This window comes from Oryzias latipes, chromosome 24, assembly GCF_053564925.1.
Source record: "Oryzias latipes strain Hd-rR chromosome 24, Olatipes_Hd-rR_3.1".
In the NCBI taxonomy this organism is placed as follows: domain Eukaryota; kingdom Metazoa; phylum Chordata; class Actinopteri; order Beloniformes; family Adrianichthyidae; genus Oryzias; species Oryzias latipes.
The window spans coordinates 2705508-2723636 of NC_136260.1; the positions used below are offsets into that span (position 1 = coordinate 2705508).

Below are 18129 nucleotides of genomic sequence, written 5' to 3' on the forward strand. Positions count from 1 at the left end.
ACGTGCGACGGCAGAAACGAGGTCTGCCACCCTCCTGCAGTCCCTGTAAGGAGTCAGGAGGGGGCGCTGCTGCTCTCCCTCTTTCTGTTGCCTTCCTAAACACACCTCAACAATTTTTAAGGAGACCAAAGCTTTAAAGGGCAGATGGATCCATTATGTTGCTGAAAGTTCTGCTGTAGTTCAATTCTGCGTTAGAACCCCGACAAGGTCCAGTTCCTGCGTATGCAAGAGGACATCGACTATTCCATGAGAGGATTTTATTCTGGTTCTAGTTTTTGATTCATTTTAGTTCAGACAGCGCATGGCATACATTATGTTAACCCTTCATTACTATTAGACGGTTGAATTCACTTCATATGGCCAGAGTGGGAGATTTTATGCTTTCAGTGTGTTTTTAATTCAGATTTCAGAACCGTTAAAGACATAATAAACATGATTTCTACAGTTTTCTGTTAATGTGCAAATTAAAAACTGTTACAAAGATATTAATAACCAGCAGAAAATGTGCAATTATTTATTTATCCCTTTTTCAAACCTGAATCCCTTCTGGTGTTGTGGGGTTGCTGGAGCCTATCCCAGCTACTGTTGGGATACTACTGTTTATACTACTGTTATCACTGTTGAAGCTACGGTTTCCAAATGTCTGGAAGCTCATTTGTTTGATTTACAATTTATTAAAGTTTTATTTATTGATGGTTGGTTTGCAGGGTCTCTTCAGCCCGATGAAGCCGTCATCGGGTATCCCTGCAGGCAGCTGTTCACTTCAATCCTTTCTTCCTCCACCAAAGACCAGATCTCTACGTTTGTGTGACGCTTTCGTCTGAGGAGGAGGATCACTTTTTTGGCATTTTATTCCTCTTTATTGTTTTATGTTGAAACTGGACGTTTCATCTGGAGGAGGGGGTGTACGTAACACCGTTTACTTCCACATTGGTGTTGGGATGACAGGTTCATGACGTAAGGTGACAAATGAAGTTCAGGGTGTGTGAATGAAAAGGAGAATAAAGGCAGCAGCGGTTTTCTACACCCAAACGTGTCTCTGAGCTCCTTATTTATATGTGAAACTCCACTTTACTGACACTGAATCTGATTTTGAGTCGCCAAAAGGTTCAGAATCTCTTTGTTTTTTAAACCTATCTAGAAATAAAGCTTCACAGAAAACTTTGACGTTTTCTCCTCGTTAATCGATGACTTTTTCTCGTAAATTTATGAGATATAAACTCGTAAATTTACGAGTCGTAAAAAGCATTTCTGGTTTTGACTTTTATTTTTAATTACGCTACAGAATCGCTTCCATAGGTTAAAAGTTAACTACACTCAGATTTTGATGACAAAAACTTATTGTTATTGATGTTTATGTTCTCTGCTTTAAAGCAAATGAAAGAAAAACTCAGACGGATTTTGTATTTTAAAGTCATAAAGAATGTTGTACTGCAGGATATAATAAACTGCTCACATTTGATGCAAACAACAAGTCAAATGTATTTGAAACTCTATTGTAACATTGCTATTTTCCCACTTAGAGCTCCTGCTGTTTTCTGGTCTGTGAGCAAATGCACTGGACCCCTGCAGCTGTTTTCAGCTCAGACACTCAGTGTTTTCAACCTTTTCTGAGCCACGGCACACTTTAACCTTGAGAAAAATCCTGCGGCACACCAGCATCCAAAAAAAAAAAAGGAGAAACTCATAGTCTGTATTGATCCACAGTCCCTCCATGATCTCACATGCATTTTTGAGATAATTGTAGCAGAAAAAGTTGGAAGCTGCAGCTGTTTTTTTCTAAAAGATGTAATAAAAGTTAAGTTAGAAGATTAAAAAACTGTTTGATGTCTGTTCGTTGTGGATTCAAGACGTTTAACAAAGAAAGACTCATTGTGTGCTGAGACGCTGTCACTCTAACCCAATGCATCATGGGAGATGTAGTAATGGCAGAAAGACTAGCGTCTCTGAGCTTCATTGTTTTGTTCACTTGTTCCACGGTCTGACACCGGATTCTGTGGAAAGCTACACCGCTAAAGACGAGCTTTAGATGGTATGTTTGTTAGAACTGAGAGACTTTATGAGCAGAATCAGAACAAGGAAGTGAAGACTTTAACCACTTCTGATTGGTCAGAGTGATGACATGTGATTAAGCCTCCAAGAATGATTGGTGGAGACAGTTAAAGGGGCGGGACTTTTCCAAAAAAAACAGCTGAAGCTGTGGCTAAATCACGGTACCATCATTCTTATCAAAATGTCTTCAATAAAATCAAATAAACACAAAGAAAAAAGTATTTTATGATCTTTTATATTCCTAACTACTCAGTGTTTTTTCAGGGCCTGTTTGGATGAATACAGCTGATATCCTGGAGATGGGAAATGTTTTTAGATCAGTGAAAATGGGAAATCTCCAACGGCACACTGGTTGAAAAACACTGCTCTAATGGACCACAAACTCAGAAGCATATTGTGTTGCAAAAAAGTATTCAGTCAGCCATCAGTTCTTCGAGTTTTCCCACTGTAAGAGATGAGAGAGGCCTGACATTTCCATCATAGGTAAACCTCAAGTATGAGAGACAAAGTGAGACAAAATGATCCAGGAAATCCCATCGTCTGATTGTTCAGTGGGAGAACTTGCACTATTGGTGGCTGACTGAATCCTTCTGCCCCCCGTATGATGTTTGTGCAGCCTGCTGCAGAGCTTACCTTTCCTTCCATGAGCTCCAGGCCTGAGTGGGAAGTCCGACACTCCCAAGACCGACTCCACGGGCATGGAGACGGGTCGAGGCCTACCTGCAACCAATCAGCAGAGAAGCTTCCAAAGCAGAAACTGCATTTCTTGACAGATCATTTACTGAAGAACAAACTGCAAAACATTTCAAAGTCTCAAAGAAACTTTTGATCTACAAGAGGATAACTGATGGCAAAAGCTGCAGTGATTAGAAGAAGCTGCCACTTTAATAATAGAAGCTCAGTCCCAAACTGATGGAAATATTTTCAATACTTGCAATCAATTTGAATTTTTGCAAAAGCAAAAGTCTAAAATGCAGAACAAGCTGGAAATCTTTATCCTTTAACTGCAGGCTTTATGGGTGTGAGTCCGGCTCCAATGTCACGGCTGTGGATCGTTACTGGTGATCCGTTTGATTGACGAATCAAGCTCAACGATTCCCAGATTGAACCACAATTCTTACTTTTTAATATATCTGGACAGTTGCTTTTCCTTGTGCGAAATAAAATGTGTATTAGATCATTTATACCTTTATTTAGAACAGGAGGTCAGATTTGAATGTGTCTGTTCCTTTAAACACGGTTTTTGGTCAACTTTCTGGTTGAGTTCAGCCGTAAACAAAACCAACATCACTATTGTTTCACATCACTTAACAACAAATGCTGAAAATTTTCTCCACAGTTTTTCAATCTTCAAAGTTCTGCAACACTCGTCGTTCTAAAACATTTCACACTGGTGCAAAGGCCTCCGCTGCGATTCCGTTCACTGCGTCATCTGTTGAAGAGTTACTAAAGAATGTCAACACTGGAGCTGCAGCGCCGCTGTTTCAAGCAAATTCATTTTTCAGAACTTATGTCAGTAAAGGAAGCTTCAGGAAGCTTCACCAACACTTTATCTTGAAGGTTTGTCAACCTCTGGGGGAAGTAGCGCTGCAGATTCAGCTTAATTTCACTTTTAGAAACCTAAAATCCAACATTCTTCTGTATTTCAGAGCAAAAAATACATTTTTCCCAAATTATATTTTTGCTGCGCTCTACTAGATATTTATAAAAATTGTGAATCAGCAATCTTAGATGTGGCGAATATTTGTAGGTGAATTTTTGGGAGCAGATCCCGAATATCTGAGTATTTGGATACTCATCACAGTCCTAAAGGTCCCTGCAGTGTTTGGTGCACAGATGTCATCGAGGTTTCTACCTGCTCCTCTTCTGATGATCCTGGTGAACTGAAACTACGCCTCATTCTAACCAGAAGGTCTGAGCTGAACCCGGATGTGTTTGGACTCACTGAGGGCGGAGGAGCGCTGCCTGAGGGGGATGGAGACCGGCCGCTGGAGCTCAGGGCCTGCATGCATCCTAGTATCTCCAGTAACGCTCAAGTGTTTGGGCCCTTCAGGGTGTGAGCTCCAGTCTGAGGGCCGGACCGTCGCTGCAGCGGACACTTCAGCTTCTCTGTCTCTGCAGACAGAATGGAGGTTAGCAGAAGAGTTATGAGCTGAGCTCAGGGATTAAGAGAGATATGTCCACTAGATACAAACGAGGGGACGTACGTCTTCCCTGGGGGGTCTGTGGGTTCAGGCAGTGCACAGCTGTGGAAACCTGCAGCTCCCTGAGAGGTCTGCATGGAGGAATCAGCCATCAGAATCAGGAGCCATGCCTTCAGCATCAAACACCTGATGTTAAACTCCCAGTGAGGAGCTTTTCATTTTCTGCAGCTGAAGTTAAATCAACTTTGAACATTTCAGACAGTTATGGGATGCAGATCCAGTTCCAGGACAGCCTCTGGGGTGAACAGGTGAGAGGAGGCTGACCTCACATGTTGGATTAGAGATGACACACTTCCTGTTGCTCTGTCAGCACAGACGGTGAAGAGACAATGGTCACATGATGAACTGGCATCAGCTCCAGAGCTCCATCAATGCTGTTGTCAGATGTTCAGAGCTCTGCCCATAAAAAAGGACTGAATAGCATCTGAAAGAGCCTGCCACCATATTTGATCCTAACAGGAAGTGGGAAGGCTGTGTCATCTTAGCAGAGGCTCTGAATTGCTGCACTCCAGACCTGTCTGATAAAGTGCAGCTGCAGATTATTATCGGGTCATTAACGTCCATCTTTGCAGACTCTTCCTGTGCAGACAGACGGTTAAACACCAACAGCACTTAAGCAGAAACGAAACGAAATGAACAAATAAAAGGGTCTTTAAAAATACTCTTATACGTTTTTACTCAATATTCAGTGTGACTGCAAAGGGGCCCATTCCAGGGATTTATGTCCAAAGTCCAGACAGCTGCACAGTGTTGGGTCAATAAGGGAATCTGACAGAAAGCCCAATGATTCATGAGGATCCCAAACAGAACCGTCACACCGGATCAACTGGAATCCGGGTTCACACCAAACCCACTGGTGCTGTTGACCTAAAGGGTGGAACTTGGACTACTGTAGGTGGAAAAAGGAGAGAAGAAAGACGTGTTTGTAGACAGACAGAAAATAAAAGGACGGGAGAGGAAGACTAAGAGGAAGAACTTTGGATTGAGGAACTCTAACGGGAAAACTAGACAGTTGGTCAACAGTGAAGCCTTTGTTCCAGAAAAGAGAGGAGCATCAGGTTAAACAGAAGAGCGGAGGGAGGAGCATGTTGATTACATCTTCTGCAGAAGATGAGTGACGGAAAAGTGGTGGCTGGGGGAGAGTGTAGACAGACAACATAGGATGATGGAATGAGGACGATGAAGAGGACAAGGGGCGGGCAGAGAGTTAAATGATGGAAGAGAGAAGAGCTGAAACAGACTTCAGGAGATGAAAAGGTTCTTCCAGATGATTGGACAGCAACAGTGATCATGGAGTACAGCAGCAAGAGCGCCACTGCATACCAGAGACCCTCAGAGCAGCCCACCTGAACAAGCAAAGGTCTCCACCGCAGGTTTCTTAGAGGAGCAGGTGCAAATCTGCTGGACGTCCCAGGCGGCCTTTTCTTCAATACCAGCACTAAACTTGAAGAGTCTGTCCTGAAGGTTTTAACTAAATGCTTCAGCTGCCAGCCCACCTGCACCAAACACAGACCAACAAAACATCTCTGATGGGAATCATCATCAGAAGTGTGTAGCTCTGGAAATGAACACTGCTCCAGAAAGAACACTGAAGGCTTAGTGCCCCTTTGATGGAGATTTAAAAACATCAGAAATGAGATGAGAGAAACTCTAAACTCACCACAGTCTGTCTGTTGATCTGGATGACTTCATCTCCAGCATGTATTCTCTGAGTTTGATCTGCGGGAGACTTGGCAGATAGAGAAAAGAACCTTACAGCAGTGTTTGCAAAAACACTGATAAACAGGAAAAACACAAGCAGACAGACGGACAGATGGAACTGCAGACGGACGGAGCAGCAGACAGACGGACAGAGCAGCAGACGAGCAGACAGAGCAGCAGACAGATGGAGCAGCAGTGCTGCACTTACGTTCTCCGTGGTTCCCGTGATAACGTGGTGCCCGTCATACGTGGATTTGATGTAAATCCCCTGAATGATGAAAAATAAATATCTTGTTCGTTCTTCCTATTATATTTTCTGACAGAAGGAGTTTCTGGGTTTAAACCTCAAGCCAGTTATAACTGCCGTCCCTCAGTGGGACCGTCATCATTAGAGGCAGACAGCACAGATGTCATCATCTACTAATTATATTAGTCATTTTGTTCTGTACAGTTTTGGTGTTGAACTTACCAGTCCCTCCCCAGGCTTGATGTCAGTGATGAGCACCTCTTCCAATAGGGACACTTCTCCTTTAGAGGGGTCAGAGGTCACCTGGACCGTCTTCTCACAGACGCTGTTAAGAGCTTGTGACTGAAATGGAAATAAAGGGAACAAAACTTCCAATTTCCTTCTTGAGGAACATCTGTTTGTTTTTTTCCTGCTTTTTTATTGCCCAGAGCTGCTGGGAAGCAGGAAAGGCTTTGGAAACACCAACAGAGAGACTGCTGATATACTGGTCCCTTCACATTTGCTCAGGAATGTTCTAGAAGTGGGGTTCCAACTCTAAAATGAGGGAAATAGTTTCAGAAACTGGGATCTAGGCAGCACACGTAGCGTTTGGTGAAGTGGATGCCTAAAGTTTGAAGAAATGCAACTTTGATTGCGTTGATGAAGAGTTCATATATGGAAAAGGAGGCAAGGAGCATGCTAAACCATGATCACCTGGTTCCTCCTAATGATGCTCAAACCTGTAGAAGACAACCTGAGGGGGGGGCAAATCTTCCTGGTGTGTTGCCCGCTAGCAGCAACAGTTTTGGAGACGACTTCTAACATGCCGATCTTCTAATAATGGCTCCCAAAAAATAACAGACCAAACAACTTACTTTTAGGGCCAAGTTAAAACTAGGGGTTTGTTACCACGGTAACACATGGAGGTTGAAGGTTTCATGTCATGTCCGACATGAATCTGAAAAACATGAACCTTACAGACCAAAGATGCATTCTTCTGACCTCTTTTTTCTGTCTTCAATGGGAAAAATGGATTTCAAAAATGCCAACCCCTTTTGTCATGGAGAATCCTCTCCTATAGCGTGTCTGAGAGTTCATCGAGGTAGAATTGACTGAACCAACCCTGCAACTGAAAATCAGCAGCTTTTGGGCAAAACCTGCTTCCAGGAACAGAACCCTAGAAAAGTGGTAACGATGGATCTTAAGGATGAATAACCTTTAAAACTCCCTTTCCTTAACTTTTCAACAGCTTCATCCTTATTCAACCTCAGTCTGTCCTCCTCTACTCTGACAGCGGCCATCAGCAGAGCCTGAATGTGTCTTTTTCTGACAAGTCAGGAGAAAAACCAGGGGAAATGATCTGAGGACTTTATGAAGATCAGCGTTGTTGCATTTCCAGAAGCAGAAGAAGCAGAAAACAGCTCTTTACATCTTTTATGTTCCAGTATTCATGCAGAGCTTTCCCAGTAAACACAATGAGAGGTCCCGTGTTGCATGGTGATAGCAGAGACAGGACGCAGGGGGAGGAGCCAGCTTCCCTCGGTACATGCGTCCAAAGATGTTCGAGGTCACACAGCACAGATTTACACATTCCTCAGCTTCCCGCCATGACATGAAACTCCTCAAGCATCAGAAAACCAAGGCTGAAGTCATTCTCAGATAGTTTGTCTGGACTCAAGTTGATGGAAATCTTAGCAAACAAAGACCGACTGCTGCGGTAAAACGCAAGCAAAAGCTTTTTGGAGCCACTGAGGAAAGAGAGCTAGCAAACTTCCTCCCATTCAGTCCTCTGGAAACAACAGCCACCAACAGGAAGTTATCCAAGACAGGAAGTGGATGCTGCTGAGCTCAACAAATTCACCTGTTCACACAGACACAGAAACACAAACACACACCAAATCATGCACTCGTGGACAGAGAGGGTCATGGTGTGAAGGGAACACCTCCTCATAGACTCACCACTTCCAGAATCTTCTCCTCCATGTCATAAACAGTGCAGTCCTGTGATGAAGACACAATGAAGACACACACTGGAGTCACAACATTCACAATCATTCCATGACCTCAGGCGGCGTCTTCACGTTTTGTTGTTAACACACAAAAAATGTCAGACTAAGAGGAAGTTGTTTGTCTAAACAAACATGAAAAGATCATTAGACAACAGAAAGAAATACAGCTGTATTTCTGGAAAATTGGGCCAGTTTATTAATATTAATAATAAACATTTATTTTTTTAAAGTGCTTTTAAGAAGCCTTTTACAATTAAAACACAAGACTTGACAAACATTATAACCAACCTGCCCCTTTGCCCCCTCCCCTCCCTTGGCTCATACAATGAAAATGGGCATAAAAAAAGACTATCAAAGAAACCGATCTGGACAACACAGACCACTTTCAGAAGCTAAGTCCCATGTTTGAGGAACCAACTCCATCTGGATGTCTCAGTGTTTCAAATGGACCTCTGCCCTTTGACCAAGTGTTCCTGCAGCAGTCAGACCATTAAAGCAAACAAACTAGTGTGAAGTGATGATATGAAGACAAAACACAGAAATGAAAAAGGAGAAGACCACAAACTCCTCCCAGAGATGCAAAGGATTCCTCTCATGGTTGCAGAAAGACTGTAAGCTGTAAACAGGCTGACCAGATGATTACATGACAGCATAGCAGAGTGACGCCCAAGAACTAAACATGCAGGGATGCAATGCAGCAAACATGCAGCTGTATGTTCAAAGGTACATTTAAAAAAACATGCAGCCAAATATAAGTGTCCAGCTGTATAAAAACATGCAGCTGCAGAAAAACAATGCTGTGGACAAAAACATCCAAAAAATTCAAGGCAAAATAAAATCAAACAGCTGCTTAAAACAGTAATGCAAAAGAAATATATGTGGTTTTAACACTTGGATTTTGTCACTGTAGGAAAAGAAAGTATCTGCAGAAATGTCTGAGGTTTTATGCTCGACATATTTGAAGCCATGTGGCCTTAACCCGTGATGATCTGCAGACCTCTACTGGAACTGCAGGACCTGTGATTTCAATGGTCCTGCAGTGCTGTTTCAAAGTACAGGAGTCAGCAATGTGATGATAAACATTTGGCTCAACTGGGTCATGTACTTTATCAGAAAGATATTTATCTGTTATTTTGTAGCTTTTACTAAATCTTAAAGAAGCTTTTTTCTTTTTTCTTAAAGCCATTTTAAATAAAGAATGTAGTTGTATTGTTTAAAGGATTCAGGATTCAAGGAATGTTTATTGCCATTTTCAGTGAACAGAGCCGTTTCACAGAATTGGAATTTGCTGCAGTGCTAATGTGCAACATAAAACACTTACGTAAAATTAAAAAAAGACACAATGGTCAGAGCAATAAATAGAATAAGTAGTGCAAAGTAAACAGTGCAAACAGTGGACTGGTGACTGAGTGGAGATGAATTTGTTCAGCTGACACAATGGACTCCAGTGTGAGATGTTTCACTATCAAATCATTTCAAACCAAAGTGTTAATGATCCGCTATGACCAAATGTAAATAGAATCCTATAGATTCCAGAATTACTTTTAAAAAGCACAAAGCTGAGGAAGCCGTTTCACTGAATCTGCTTGTTGTAAACGGTTCATACGGATATTTTGAGTACATGTATGGATGTACTTTAGCTCTTGTAAATTTGGATGTGTGGTATTATTCTGTCTGGCTTTGCTCATTTCTGTTTTTTGACGAACACTTGAACATAATGTCAAACCAAAGCAGGGTTTTCTGCTCAGGAGGTCCCGTCCAGGGATCAGGCTCTCACACAAACCACATGTGTGCCTCACTAACCTTCTGGACGGTGGAGGTGAGCTCCAGGCACAGCTGGATGATTCTGCTCTTGATGGAAGTGAAGTCCTTGGGGCTGGTCAGAGGACTCCTGGACAGGAAAACAGAGAAGACGGGAAAAAGGAGTCTGTGAATCAGAGCTTCAGGTGAGGCTGTCTGCCTCTCAATGCTGCAGGGTAAACAGCAGAGTCCCACTTCAGGTTTCACTGCCTGTTCTGCCACATCCTTCCTTGCGTACATTAACGTACTGTATTCCCTGCTTTAAAGGACGCTTGCAGCACAGGATGGTAAAGATTTCAGAAACAAAAACAAAAGTTCAACATTTAATTCAAAAGCTCCTTCAGCTGACCTTTGACTAGGACTCGTTTAAAAGGCTGTTAAACTTGGACTCCTTGTGGCTGTAGGCTGAATTTCTTCTTTTCGTGTTTTTACCCCTGCAGGCTTTCCTTAAAGGAGGAGTGTCTGGGTCCTCCAACACACAGAACTGTCCAATGCTCAGCACTTGTAGAGACAGACTCGTGTAGGTGATTTACCTGTCCAGCCACGCCAGCAGCTTCTTGGCAGCTCCGATCAACTGCATCACAGCAGTGAGGAACGGACTGGAGGGCTGATGGGAGTTTTTGTGTTGGTAGGCAGGATTCCTCCTGCGCTGTGACACGGCGCTGATCAGGTTCTGATGTGCTGTCCTCATCGTCCCCACCAGAGTCTTCAGGTTGTCCAACTCCACACCACAGCTCTGTTTTCAATGAACAGTGACAAACAGTCAGTGAACGCAGCACAGCGGGGGCAGGTCAAATCCTGGAAGCGTTGTCATTCTCAGAAACATCTGCAGCTAGCCAACAGTCCATGTGTCACCTGACTGAGCTGTGAGGAAGCCCCTCCCCTTACCTGACCTGACCCCACAGGTAAGACTGCCTCCCACCATCACAAGCAACACTGTTGGAGTTCAACAGGCAGATTTGATCCCGTAAAGGAAGAACCTTTCTGCTAAAATTCTTCATGATCACTTATCTCTGGGGGGTGGGGGCATGTACAGACACACACACACAGACACACACACACAAACGTCTGCTTTGCTGAAAAATGTTATGGATGTCAAACTCATTTTGATTCGGGGTCACATTCAACCCTGTCTGATCCCAAGTGGGCCGGACCAGTAACATAAAGCCAAAAAAACAGCTTTGTTTTTGTTTTTTCACTCAATTGGAAAACATGCCTCAACCAACATGGTAGCAGCAATCATTTATTATTACACGTTCTTTCACTGAGGCCAATGGATCGCAAATAAAATTAATTTCTTTTTTTATTACTTTATTTTTATTAATTTTTGTTACATGTAAACAAAATACAAACCACAACCACAATCAAAAACAAGAGTCAAATCTAGGTGCTTCTTGTGTCTATTTGTTGTAAAGTGTCCATTTTTCCCATTTTCGGTGCAACTGTGCCTCTTGCAGTCTCAGCCTGTATGTTATTTTTTCCGTTGAGTAGATGTTGTTAATGGTTGAAGTCCATTGTTCCTTTGATGGGATCGACGTAGTGCCCCAGTTCCTGGTCAATGATTTTTTAGCGGCTAGTGACATAACTTTAAATAAGTATTTGTCACTTTGGTGGACAGAATTTCCTGAGAACATATACAAATAGAACAGTTCTGGTTGCAGAGGAATTGTATATCCCAGCACTTTGCTTGTTGTATCACACACCATCTTCCAAAAACCTGTTACATTCGAACATTTCCAAAATACATGAGAATGGCCAACATTCACTTCTCCACATCCACGCCAACAGCTCTGATTTGTTTTTAACTGTTTGTTCTTCAGTTTCGGTGTTATAAAAAATCTTATAAGGTTCTTCCAGGCAAACTCTCTCCATGTTCGTGATCCAGTGGTGGTATGGTGGTGTCTCCACATGTCCAACCAATCATGCTCAGTTATCTGTATGTTAAATTCTTTTTCCCAGTTACATTTAACTTTTACAGTTGTGTTTTTGTCATACTCCATTAGAGATTTATATAGCGTACTAATCACTTTAGAATTGCTGTCTGTATATGCCTTTATTATTGTCTGAATGATCCCACCCTCATCCCCAGAAGAGCCACTTTGTATTTCAATCTTATGGTAATTTCTTATTTGCAAGTATCTAAAAAAATCCAGATTTACAAGGTGAAATTGTTTAGCCAAATTCTCAAAACTCTCCAGCTGTCCATCCTTCTTTTCTAATAAGCACCATGCTGTTATTCCTTTTGTAGTCCAATATTTAAAAGTAGGGTCATATTCTGCTGGTTTAAATTGCCTGTCATATGCTACCCATTTTAGTTTTTTTGCACTATTTAGGATTTTGTATTTTTGCAGTAGTTTGAACCATACAGTTAGTGTGTGGTTTGTTATGGGATCTAGATGCTTTTTCTTTGTTTCATACAGATCTTTATCTCCCATAATGTTTTGAATGGGTTCTTGTAAAGTTTTATATTCTATATTTTTCCATTTTCCGTTATACTGGGGATTACACCAGCAATATAAGTATCGTAGTTGTGAAGCCATATAGTATTCTCTCAGCTTTGGAAGTGCCATACCTCCTTTATTCTTTGGAAGCTGGAGAGTGCCGTATTTTATTCTAGATTTTTTATTGTCCCATATGAATCTGGTTATTATTTTGTCCCATGTTGTAAATTGCGTGTTAGAGACCTGTGTTGGTAGAGCTTGAAAGAGAAATAGAAACCGGGGCAAAATGTTCATTTTCACTATTTCAATTCTAGAGGTGAAATCTAGTGGCAGTGTTGACCATTTTTCAATGTCTTTTTGTATCTTTTCTTGTACTACTGAATAATTTTTACTGTTCATATTTTGAAAATCTTGTGTTATTTCCACACCTAAATATTTAATACTTTTCAAATTCCAGTTGAATTTAAAGTTGTATCTAATGTATTCAGATGGAACATAATTGAATTTTAAAATTTTAGTTTTGAGAATATTTATTTTATATCCAGATAAATGTTCAAATGTTTCCAATATTTCCATAAAGTGAGGAATTGATGTTTCTGGTTGTTCGAGGTACGCTATTAAATCATCAGCAAACAATCCTATTTTATGTTCGGCTCCATTCAGTGAAACTCCTTTAATTTCAGGTTTTTCTCGAATTGCCTGCGCCAGAGGCTCAATAAAAAGAGCAAACAGACTCGGGGAGAGTCCACAGCCCTGCCTTGTGGATCTTTCCAATTTGAATGTTCCAGTTAAATTCCCGTTTATTTTAATTCTAGCCGTTGGTTGTGAATAAATTGTTTTTATTATTTCAACCGATTTGTTATTAAATCCCATTTTTTCTAACACTAGGAACAAAAACTTCCAATTAAAGCAGTCAAAAGCTTTTTCTGCGTCGATGCTTATGAGAACTGTACTTTTATGTTCTCTTTGGGCTCTTTCAGTTATATGCAAGGTTCTCCTGATGTTATCGTGTGTCTGACGACCCTTTATGAATCCCGTCTGGTCCTCATCGATAAGGTCAGGAAGAAATGTATTTATCCTATTACAAATTATAGATGTATAGATTTTGTAATCTATGTTTAGTACTGATATAGGTCTGTAATTAGCACATGACTGTTTGTTTTCCCCCGGCTTTAAGATAACTGAAATTATTGCCTCTGACCAAGAAATAGGCATTTTATTCTTTTGTAGGGTCCAGTTTAGAGATCTATGCAAAATTGGAGTAAGTTCGTTTTTAAATGTTTTATACCATTCAGCTGGGAAGCCATCGCTGCCTGGTGATTTATTGTTTTTCAGAGTATTTATGGTTTTTAATATTTCCTCTTGTGTAATTTCCGCTGTGAGTAGTTTATTTTGATTCAGTCCAATAAATGGTAGATCTATATTTTCCAAAAAATTTCTTTTCTCTTCGTCACAGGCTGAAAGAGGCTGGGAATATAGTTTTTTGTAGTAGTTAGTGAATATTTTTTCGATTTCCTCTGGGCTATTTGTTACTTTATTAGTGTCTGGATCGATAACTTCATAAATTGCATTAAGCGCCTGTTGTTTTTTAATTCTTTGGCTAATAATTTTGTTGATTTAGGCCCTACTTCCTGATAGCTTTGTTTAAAATAAATCAGCTTTTTTTTTTTTTATTTATTTTTTTTTTTTTTTAACTTGTCCTGTCCAACAGCTAGGCAAACAGATGAGAGCTGAGGGCCTCTTGTGTTGGACATATTTTATTCTAACAAGAGGGGTTATTCATCTTCAGACAAACCAAAGGTATGTCTGAATAAACCCCTTTTGTAATTGAGGCCAAACTTTATTAATTTCAATCATGTTTGAAAATCTTTGGTGTTGGACCGGACGGAAAAGGAAAGAGGGGAAGAAGAGAGAGGGACGTTAGAGAGAGGGGGGGGTAGGAGGGTGATAATAGGAGGGGAAGGGGGATAAGACCATGAAGCAGCATAGAGCAGACAGGTTTACTGGTTGTTTATCGTTACGGTACGGTTCAAATGTAGTACAAAAAGGGCGGGGCCTGTCCACACACACTCAAATGTTATAAACACACCTGCTAGCTGCAAAAATGTCCACATGTCAACATGCACACAAAACAGATAGTGTTCACGAACGCATACCTATGCCTTAAAACCAACTAGTGTGAAATCTTTCATTCATTCAATCATGCAAACTATTAGTGCAAAGGTGAGCTAACACCTGTGCTCAGGTGAGTGTTTATGTTCTTCTAAAATGGATGGTGGAATGTGAAAAGAAGGAGGAGGAGCGCCCAGCCACCCCCACACCCAGACCCCCGCCGCAGCAGCAGCGGCAGCCGGAATCCCCCCAACGCCACACGGGAACAGGCAGGGAACAACCGCCACCCAGGCTTTTTTCTATTTCTTCCTCTAAGATGTGATTGATTTGTTTTTTAATGTTTTGTATTTGTTGATATATTTCTGTTGTATTTCTTTTTATGAACTGTTGTTCGAGTTCTTTCAATTTTTTAGAGTATTCTTCATACATTTTATTTCTATTTTTCCTTAACCATGTTGTTTTTGCTATTACTTTTCCCCTCATTACTGCTTTAATAGTGTCCAATAACACTGTGGGGTCTACGGCTCCGTTATCATTTTCCTCCAAATATTGTTTTATATCAGTTTTTATGTCTTTTATATTTGCTTCAGTATTCAAAATACCCACATTTAATCTCCATGTTGTTTGTTTTTTCCTGTTTGAAATATTTATTTTCATGTGTAGAATATTATGGTCAGACACGTCTGCACCTTCAATTTTACATTCTTCCACTCTGCCAATATCAGATTTAGAAATGAAAAAATAATCTATTCGTGAATGTACTTTGTGACTTGCAGAATAATGTGTGTAATCTTTCTTATGGGGATTTAAAATCCTCCATACATCAATCAGTCCTAATTCTTCTATGGATATTTTGACAAATTTGGTGACAGTCTTTTTATGTTTATGTACACTAGTTGTGTCTAAACCGAAGTTTAAGGCTACATTGAAGTCTCCTCCGCGGATTAATATCCCCTCAGCTTCCACAGCAATTACATTGAACAGAGATTTAAAAAATTGTTTATCACTTTCAGGTGGGGCATATACATTGACTATTGTTAAAACTGCGTCTCCCATTCGTCCTTTTACTATGATGTACTGCCCGTCCTTCCCCTTTATCACTTTGTCGGTCTCAAAGTTGGTTTTGTTAGAAAATAAAATAGCAACTCCTCGTTTACGACCTTGTTTGTATGAACTGTAATATGTATTTCTGAATCCTAGTTTTTTAAGTTTCTCGTGTTCTTGGTCATTCAAATGGGTCTCTTGTAATAGAGCTAGTTGTATATTTTCCTTTCTTAATTTTTGTAGAATTATTCCCCTCTTTTTTGGCGTGGTTAGCCCATTCACATTCAGCGAGGCAATACTCAAACTACACATTTATTAAGGCAATCATATCCATGCACCTAGATATTGACCAACCTAATAACAAACTAAAAAACAAATAAAAGAAACTGCACAACCTGAACCTAAAAAAGAACTGTGACTTCCACATGGAGATGGTCTCTGTCTCTCCTCTCTTGTCCCTGTTGGTGGGTGGGCAGGGTGACCTCATTCCAGATGGGGGTCTGCCCCTAGACGTGAGTCTAGAATTGTCCAACATTCCTCAGTCTTCAGTCTGTGAGTTCCGCCTCGGCATTTTGGTTTAATAAATCGGCTCCATTTGCAGGTTCCATGCGTTTATTTCCTTTGGTATTCCTGAAGTCTCTCCGCGCCGCGCCGTCCCTCCGACTCGCTGCCATCCCTCCTCTGCTTGGGTCCGGTCCGGTCCCCTTGTGTTTTCGCTGGTTGGTGGATTGACATCAATCCCTCTCTTTTTTAAGTCCTTTGCAGCTTCCATCGCACTGTTGTAGCTTTGGACGCCATCTTTCCAGTGAATCCTCAGCCTGGTGTATGGGGTCTGAAAACGGATTCCCCGCTCCTTCAAAAGTTTTTTAATGTCTGAATATGAGCGTCTTTTTTGAACGATTTCTGCTGGATAATCATGGTCAAATTGAATTAGCTGGTCGTTCACTTTTATTTTCTTTTGCCAGGCTTTCTTCAGAGTCGTGTCTTTCATTTCAAAACTCAAAAAGTTGACCACAACATGCCTCGGGCGCTCGCCCGCTTTGGGTTTCATGGGGGGTGTTCGGTGCGCACGTTGTATCTGCAGATCCAAGTCTGCAGGCATAAGCAGCTCTTTCCTAAACAACTCATTCAGATATGTTGCGACTGAATCCCCTTCAACCTCTTCTGGTAACCCGAAGATTCTTATGTTGTTTCTTCGAGCTCTCGCTTCAGAATCTGTGATTCTGTCTTGCATGCGTTGGATCTGTTTCTTTAGAGTTGTTAGCTCACCATTAGCCTCCGTGTTGCATTCCTCTAGGCTGGCGATGCGTGACTGGGCCTCCGCCAAATCCGCTTCATGATTTTCCAGCATATTGTGGTGTTCCTTGAATTGTCGATCCATATCCTGTCTGAGGGAAGATATTTCTTGTTTTAATTCGTCCTTTACGCCTCGCAGTTGCGTGTTTAGATCGAGGATCTGACCGCTAATTTTTGCTAGCCCGTCTAGCATTAGCTTCGTGTCGCTGCAGCCGTGCTGGGTTTCGCTGGCCATGCTAGCTTTGTTAGCTTCGCTAGCCGCTTCCTCCGTCTCGTGCTCGCTGTTTTCTGGTTCAGTCGGTTCGGACTTATCTTTTTTTGTTCTTTGGCTTTTCCGCAGCGTGTCTCCTCCACTCATATCTTCTCTTGTATTTGTTTTTTGTGTTCGAGTTGTATTTGTGGGGTTTTGTTAAACCGAGTATGGGAGCTCCAGACTTAGCGTGTCTCCTCTATGCCATCCTACCGGAAGTTCCAATTAAATTAATTTCACTTAAAAAATAAGGTCTATTCAATTTTATACAGACTGAATATTTTACATCTGACACTGAAGCAATCCCAATAATAAACTCAAGAGGGACTACAGAAAAAAATAAAACACCTGCCTAAAATGTAAATGTGCAAACCATTAAAAAATTACACAAAATTAAACTTGCAAACATTTGTGAACATAAGAGTTTGGAGTTAACCTCCTTTCTCTCCTTAAACTTCACCCAGCCATCAATATCAGGATTCAGATCCTGTGCAGAAACACATTTACTGTCATTCAAGGGTGCAAAACACAATGAAATGTCCAAGAATCTTTTCCTGGTTTCTGCCTGAATTTTGTGTCAACACCTGCCTACATCCTGACCTTTAATGGGCGCCATCAGTGACCAGACTGACATCACGTGACCAGTTCACTTCAACATAGTCTGACACTGTAACTAGAGAGCTGACTACGTCATCAGCTGTTGTTGTGTCCATCAACTCAAGAAACTCTGCTGTGACGGTCTGTTCAACACCTCTAATAAATGTGCACAGCTGTGCAACACCTGTGGTGTCCGTGCTTTCATCAATAGTGACCAAAAATGCAATAAATGACTGGATTCTTTCATTTGGCTGCTCAAGTCTCCTCAGAGATGTTGTACCTGCAGTTGTTGTACTTGACAGACTTATGTTGGAAAAGGTTGACTGCTTTTTGGGGCACACGACTTCTGCAGCCTTCAGCAAGTTTCAATCAGTTCACCATCTGAAAATGTTTTGGA

General features: G+C 41.3%; 1 protein-coding gene across 3 annotated transcripts in view; it reads right to left on the reverse strand.

Annotated features, from left to right (window-relative positions):
- cnksr3 (cnksr family member 3) overlaps positions 1–18129 on the reverse strand; it is a 30442-nt gene that overhangs the window by 1014 nt on the left and 11299 nt on the right. For all 3 annotated transcript variants that reach the window (XM_023952934.2, XM_023952935.2, XM_078943110.1), the window contains exons 3-12: positions 10526–10728; positions 9996–10083; positions 8143–8184; positions 6427–6546; positions 6166–6225; positions 5917–5985; positions 5603–5752; positions 4260–4327; positions 3998–4167; positions 2686–2772 (exon numbers count right to left, since the gene is read on the reverse strand). In XM_023952934.2, the coding sequence (XP_023808702.1) occupies positions 2686–2772; positions 3998–4167; positions 4260–4327; positions 5603–5752; positions 5917–5985; positions 6166–6225; positions 6427–6546; positions 8143–8184; positions 9996–10083; positions 10526–10728 (1057 nt within the window). The remainder of the gene's footprint in view (positions 1–2685; positions 2773–3997; positions 4168–4259; positions 4328–5602; positions 5753–5916; positions 5986–6165; positions 6226–6426; positions 6547–8142; positions 8185–9995; positions 10084–10525; positions 10729–18129) is intronic.